The following is a 7,650-nucleotide window of genomic DNA, read 5'->3' as shown; positions in this document are numbered from 1 at the left end:
GAGGACCAGCATTGATCCCGCAAGAACATTACTCACTATATCTTGCCAACCAGAAAAGACCCATTTATGCCAACTCTCTGCTTCCTGTTAGCTAGACAATCTCCTTCCCATACCAGTATATTCCTTTTATTTTCATTTATTGAAAGATAGTCGCAGTAGTGATGACTGTAAAACTGTCAATATTGTTGTTAAAAAACATGGTTCCCTAATTCCCTTTAGGGGGGAAAGTCTGTCATCCTCAACTGGTCTGGCCTACATCTGACTCCAGTCCGACAGCCTCACATGACAGAATCATATCGAGGCCTTCAGCCCATCAAGTCTGCACCAACTCCAATGAAAGATTTAGGAAACATTAGCTTTTATTTGTTCTATTCAGTCTCACTATAATAAACTTCTCCAAATGAAACACATCAGAGTGAAACTACAAGTGTTTGCTTGCAGAACTTCCTCATTTAACTCTGAATATTGATTACACCATGCGACCAGCCTCAGTTAAAACACATTCAGCAGTGCAGAGCATGCAAACTCAATCAAACAGGAAAGCAAAGTTAGAACTCTCAAAATCTAATAATTGTTCAAACCCTTGCTGTTACTCTAAACAAGTCAATATTGCGAAATGTCAAGCCTGTAACGTACTGCGTTGAATCGAGGATTGACCTAAAGAATCCAGGAGGAACTGAAGTGATTGAAGACTCTGAAAGCAGTGATTAGAATAATGCCTCGTCCTGGGAGACAGCTGGTTGGAGTCTTTCTGCTCCTCTTGGCTTTCGGGGAGTTGAGGAGGGTGAGTTGCTTGGCTTTCAAACACTGTGTTGGTAAACTGGTGAAGCACATCTTTGCTTGTACACACCGTAATATCTCAGAGCTAAAGGAGGCTGTCTCAGACCTTCCTACACATGTCAAGGTTCTTGATGTCTCCTTCAATTCAATCAGGATTTTATATCGCCAAGGTCTGGAAAATCTAACCCAGCTAGAACTTTTGAGACTGGACAATAATAATCTGACAACCATTCACCTAAAGGCTTTCTGGAAACTCAGCAAACTCCAAATGCTAAACTTATCCTGCAACCAACTGGAGACCCTCAGACAAGGAATCTTCAAATCCCTTCCCAACCTGACCAACTTAATCCTCAAACACAACAAGTTGACTGGTCTCTCTGGAGAAGGTATTTTGCCATTAAAGAGGTTGAGTGTTCTGGATATTTCTTTCAACAGTTTAAGGAATGTTTCATCTTTCTTTGCAGTTCTTAGCAGTTTTACTGGTCTGAGAACTCTAAATGCTGAAAACAATAATATTAGCGCTTTAGAAATCTCCTCACGTTTCCCTCCCAACCTGACCCACCTCCTTCTAGCCAATAATACCATCTCCCGACTCCAGGCACCTGACACTTTTTTTGCAAATATTATTCACTTGGATTTATCCTACAACAAATTGTCAAGCTCTAAGGAATTAACTTCACCCAAGTTCACCAGACTTCGCTTCCTGAATGTGCAAGGTAACCCCTTGGGTAAGGATGGGATTATTTACACTGTTCAAAACTTGAATGCACCATTGACAAACATCACCCTGTCACACCTGGCACTGAATGACAAAGCAACACTGGAGAAACTGTGTAAAATCATCCAGAAAAAAAAGATTGTGGCATTGGAGCTGAGAGGCAATGGACTTCATAAGGTGAGTGGTGCCTTCAGCAACTGTCAGGATGTTTTGTCTTTGGATTTGTCTCACAATCAAATCAAAAAGCCAAACATTTTTGGCAGTTTGGATATTCCGAACAACCTACAAGTATTAAATCTAGACCATAATTCGATTCGAGATGTCTCATTATGTGGCTCACGGCAAAATATGAATGAAAACAGATCTAGTCCATGTTTAGAGAACATCCTGCATCTGACCTTCAGATCCAATCACATTTCTGCCATTAGATCGCACGCATTCCAAGATTTTAAAAACCTGCGCTTTCTTTCCTTAGCTTTGAATGAGATTAATTTTATAAACATTACTGCGTTTGTGGGTCTAACCAACCTAAGAATGTTGTCACTTACTAACAATGCAATTGGAGAGATTTTTCGTGAAACCTTCACTAACATTGTAAACCTGCAATCCCTGAAGCTCAGGAATAACAGGATTCCCATTGTGTATAGTAAGACTTATTCCAGCCTCTCTAATCTGACTATACTGGATTTGGGAGGAAACCACATTCAGAATATTAAAAAAGGAGGTTTTAAAGGACTCAAGGTTTTAGAAAGACTTTATCTGGACAGAAACTGGTTGTCAATAGTTTCTCAAGAAATGTTTGAAGATCTCGAATCCTTGAGGGTATTGGACCTTGCCAACAATAAGTTATCTTTTCGAGTCAGTCACTTAAATTTTCCTCCATTCATTTATCTTCACAATCTCCAAATGCTAAAATTACAATCTCAAGAGTCATCTGGTCTTAGCATGTTACCTCATAATCTGTTCGATGGGCTTCAGCGGCTAAAGACACTTGATATATCCAACAATAAGTTTGCAAATCTCAATACACTGCCCTTCTATGCACTTACTAGTCTAGAGAAGTTGTACATGAGTGATATTTGCAATGGGTTCCAGACAATGCATCACTTAACTTTCGCCAACCTGATAAATCTTCGACATCTGAGTCTGGAGAATGTTGGCTTGGAATCCATCAGGAAAATCCTCTTTCAAAATCTAACCAGCCTCAACTCTTTGATGTTGTCAAGCAATATGATCCATGTGATCAAGGAGAAGGATATCCCCCTGTTGCATAATCTCACCTATCTGAACCTGCAATTTAACCCCATCTCCTGTGTTTGTGACAATGTTTGGTTCCAGCAATGGGCAACTAATTCCCGTGTCCAGGTTGCTTTTTTCTACCAGTATCCATGTGTGGACAGTGGGGGTAAGAAAACCAAGCATTTTGCAGAGTTTGACAGCTCAGTGTGCAATGATGGCTTTGTGGTGTTTTGTGCAACAGCCCCAGTTATATTTGCTTTCATGGTAACAGTTGTGGTCTACCAGAAAGGCAAGTGGAGTTTCCACTATGGATATTACTTGCTCCAGGCTTGGATTCATGAAAACAAACTCCAGAGGAATCATACCAAAGGCTACAAGTTCGATGCTTTTGTATCCTACAACTCAAAGGATGAAGCTTGGGTTTTTGACCAACTAATGCACAATCTGGAGAATGAGGGGCCTCCATTTCACAAGCTCTGTTTCCACCACAGGGACTTTGAAGTGGGTAAACCTATTGTGGAAAACATTGTTGATGCCATCTACAAAAGCAGAAAGACAATTTGTATCATCTCCAAGAATTATCTTCAAAGCGAATGGTGCTCCATGGAGATGCAAGTCGCCTTGTATCGACTCTTTGATGAACACAGTGATGTCCTCATCTTGGTTTTCCTTGATGAGATCCCTGGCTATGCGCTCTCTTCTTACCATCACCTACGTAAGCTGGTGAGAAAGAAGACCTACATTAATTGGCCCGCTGATGAGTCTGGGCAAAAGCTTTTTTGGATCAAGTTAAGAGATGCTCTCAAGAAAGCGCGCCTAGCTTCTGACGAATCGATTCCTCAACTTACCCAGTCCATAAACTAATTCCATGAAATAATCCATCATTTTCAGGCAGGATTATCATACCAACATTACAGTTGTTGTGGAACTGGCCTACAGGTTTAATCGTTGACCTCTCACCTTCAGGATCTGATTAATGGAACAGGAAGAGGTAATTCAACCTCTCCATCCTTCTCCTCCCTTTGATTAGATCATGGCTAATCTGTACCTCAAATTCATTGACCTGCTTTTAATCGAAATCCATCATATTCTTTCCAAGAAAAGACTATAAAATCTGAGTCATGTTAATTTCAATGGAATTCCCTTGCAATATAATCTGGAAGAGGGAGCTTCAGGTTTGTGAAAGAAAGGTACTTCCTGTTTCCTTCACTGCCAAATGCTCTAGTTCTGATTTGAAAATACTGTCCTTTTGTTTTAGATTCCATGGTAAAGGAACTTGTTTCTCTCCGGGTACCTATCAATTCTCTTTGCTATTGGAAACTTCAAGATCAGAGCACTCAGCAACTTTCTAAACTCAAAGGATTATAAATCAAATTAAACTCATAATTTCACTCTTTGAACAGCAATATCATTCTGGTTAATTTGCACTTAGCTATTCCAGGATCATGATGTCCATTGAAGTTGCCAATTCCTAACACAGGAACCAAGGCTCCGCACAATTGAAATACATTTTATTTTCACTTTGGACTCCAACTCTCTTGGGATAAACGCTAGCATTCCATTCATTTTCAATTACTCTTGTTTGCATTCTAGCTCAGACTATTGGGATGAAAATCTCCTCTGTTGATTGTAAAGGTCCAATATGAAAGGATATTTTGAATGTAATGATTCCACTTGCAAAGGGCTTTAGTTCCCTGTAATATGTCTCCAGGCCCAGCTCCCATTATAAATGTATTACATACCTGAATTTAGAAGGGAAAAGGTTTACAGAAAGTAAGTACAGAGATCGGATTTTTAAATATCTTATAGATACAAATTGCAAACTGTTTATCTGAAATTGTAAGAACTGAGTTATTACAGATTTATTGCTCTTAATATGGTTGGGTTGGGCTGAAGGGTCTGTTTCCAGGCTGTCTAGTTCGGTGACTCTATATCTCAATATCAGGAAGTTTCTACTTTGTGACTAATGTGACAATCCAAACATGTCTTTTTATTTGCGTGTCTATCACATTAAATACCCAAATCTTGTTACCTTCTTGTTTATGATTATTTTTAATTGACCATTTTGTTTTTAATATTTGTTTTCAATGTCATGTTGCTGTTCACCATTAAAATTGATGCTCTTGTATTTTTCTGCTATGACACACTTCTTTTAAGTCCATTCTTGGCAAGGGGGCATCACTGGCTAGACCAGTATTCACAGGGCACCTTGAACCATTTAGGTAAAAACAATAACTGCAGATGCTGGAAAGCAAATACTGGATTAGTGGTGCTGGAAGAGCACAGCAGTTCAGGCAGCATCCAAGGAGCAGCGAAATCGACGTTTCGGGCAAAAGCCTGATGAAGGGCTTTTGCCTGAAACGTCGATTTCGCTGCTCCTTGGATGCTGCCTGAACTGCTGTGCTCTTCCAGCGCCACTAATCCAGTACCTTGAACCATTTGTTGACTTGGTGATTTAACTGCCAGCAATAACACAGCCCCAGTGTCCGAGGCCAGTGCACATATACAGAATGTTGCAGATAGCTATACCTGCATTCATATCAGCCAATCATCTAGGAGTGTTAGGTTTTTTTCTTGAGGTTTCACACACGAGATGCAATTCGCACACACCAACCTCTGCAAACAGTTAAAGTTTAATAAAGCCTGTACAAGCTCGGCGACCCTCTTTGCAGACTTGTGAAGTCAAGCCCAATGAGCCCCGAATAAAGGAAACATCTCCCCTTTATAGAGGTCAGTTGGTAATGCTTACAGGTACTCTGGCCACTCCCCCCTTTCCCCCCACAACCACATGTTACCGCAGGTACAATGGGAGGATGACATTATCCTCGTAGATAATATAAATGTAAAAGCCCTAATCCTGGGGAATATTTATGCAGATGATTTCCTGGCTCCCAAGACACTGTAGATGTGATATGCAACAGTATCAGAGGATAATCACGAATTTGATCGGCTAGGGGTGGCTATGAAAGCATTACTGAATGGAAGGGGCTGAATGCAAGTCTGATTTGATAACAGCAGGAGAGTGGGAGTGAATGGTTGCCCAAATGAACAGGGAGTCATCCACATTCCTGCATGAATGTCATCCCCATCCACTTCCAGAAGGTTCAGTTTCTGGAGAAAGACAGTACACTTTAACCCTTTAAAATTACATTAATGTTCAGAGAGAGAGTACAGTTTAATCTCTCAACATTACAGAAGAAAACCAAGAGAACGATGAAGTCCCATGAAGTTTGGGTAACAGCCCATATCAACTGGCAGTTTCAAAGACACCAGCATTATGTTAAGCTTGACTAATTGTTAGGAATATAGATATAAGTTCAAGATTTATGATGCGATAGGAAGAGTCTGGAGCTGTTTTCCCTGCAGTGTTGGATGTTGAGGGGTGACCTTATAGAGGTTTATAAAATCATGAGGGGCATGGATAGGATGAATAGCCAAGGTCTTAGGCTGGGGGAGTCCAAAACGAGAGGGTATAGGTTTAAGATGAGAGGAGAAAGATTAAAATGGACCTGACAGGCAACCTTTTCACGCAGAGGATGGTACGTGTATGGAATGAGCTGCCAGAGGAAGTGGTGGAGGCTGGTACAATTACAACATTTAAAAGAAATCTGGATGGGTATATGAATAGGAAGGGTTTGGAGGGATATGGGCCAAGTACTGGCAAATGGGACTCGATCAGATTGGGCTAAGTGGTCAGCATGGATGGGTTGGGCTGAAGGGTCGGGTTCAATGCAGTATGACTCAGTGTTTCCTGTGTATGTCTTGTAGGCTTATGTCCTGTCAATTCCTTCTGTTCTGAAAGAGAAATTTTCTTCATTTGGATCTCTCCCAACACAGACAAACTATTAAGGAAATCTTGTAAAACTGGGATCAATAAGATTTTCCACTGGAGTAAGGGGAGAAGGTTATAAAAAACCATAGCATACTGTTGGAGTTACGATGCAGATCTGCCATGATCTGATTGAATGAACAGAACAGTACAAGGGGCTGAATGGCCTCTGCCTGTTGAAGGGAAGATGGTGGTGTAGTGGTAATGTCATTGGACTAACTGTCCTGAGGCAAATGGGGAAATAGGTTTAAAATCCATCATGGCAGCTGTTAGAATTTTAACAAATCTGAAATTGAAAGCTAGTCTCAGTCCCAGTTAACCAGGATGACCATCATCTACTGTTATAACAACCCTTCTGGCCCACTGCTATCTTTTAGAGAAGGAAATTTGCTGTCTTTAGCTAGTATAGCTTACATGTGACTCTATGTCCATGCCAATGTGGTTAATCCTAACTGCTGTCTGAAATGGCCTGGGAAGTTACTCAGTTTTAAGGAGCAATGAAGGGTGGGTAACAAATGCAATCCTTGCCAGCGATGCACAATCCTAGAAAAGAAGAAGCTGCTTCTGTGGGTTCCTGCCCACTGTTAGATGGGATCTTGGATGGTACAAATGGGTCAGTATTGATTCAACTCCCAAAGCCAATGCAACACTGCCATCACCTGGTTGTCACCTCCAGCTGCAAATATAACCCACTCCACAATCCGTGATGGGTTTGATGCATTTGATTCTGATCCATTTATCCCCAGCCCAAACCTAAAACTACAACAAAAGGCACAAGTTGCTCCAAGTTAAACTACAACTCAGCCAGTAATTTCTAAATTATGAGGAACAAAAGGGGAGAATAATCAGAGGCCAGTTGTAACTAACAAAAGCTTCCCACCACTGACACAGTTCATTTTTTTAAAATAAGGATTGTTTCAAGATTGTAGCCTGAGTGTTTGAGCTCTTCTTAACGCAAATATTTTACAGTGTTAACATTTGGGGAGTTGTGGCTGAGAGTTAAACAAGGTGAATATATGGGTGGAGATGCAAAACAAAGTGAAATAAATTTATAATTACAGTGGGACCATCAGGAGGAAAAACA

At 40.7% G+C, this 7,650-nt stretch overlaps 1 protein-coding gene across 1 annotated transcript; it reads left to right on the top strand.

Moving 5' to 3' along the window:
- The first annotated feature begins 510 nt into the window (after nucleotides 1–510).
- On the top strand, nucleotides 511–4,850 carry LOC140489407 (uncharacterized). Its single transcript, XM_072588934.1, has one exon. It carries the CDS (start codon nucleotides 716–718, stop codon nucleotides 3,599–3,601), a length of 2,886 nt encoding a protein of 961 aa, XP_072445035.1. The 5' UTR covers nucleotides 511–715; the 3' UTR covers nucleotides 3,602–4,850.
- Nucleotides 4,851–7,650: the final 2,800 nt, after the last annotated feature.

The sequence above is a fragment of the Chiloscyllium punctatum genome, chromosome 18 (assembly GCF_047496795.1).
Source record: "Chiloscyllium punctatum isolate Juve2018m chromosome 18, sChiPun1.3, whole genome shotgun sequence".
NCBI lineage: Eukaryota > Metazoa > Chordata > Chondrichthyes > Orectolobiformes > Hemiscylliidae > Chiloscyllium > Chiloscyllium punctatum.
This window is presented reverse-complemented; position numbering and strand designations above follow the sequence as displayed.

Bases quoted from the DNA above. Each gene is read 5' to 3' on its own strand.
- LOC140489407 (XM_072588934.1), top strand. From the start codon at position 716: ATGCCTCGTCCTGGGAGACAGCTGGTTGGAGTCTTTCTGCTCCTCTTG.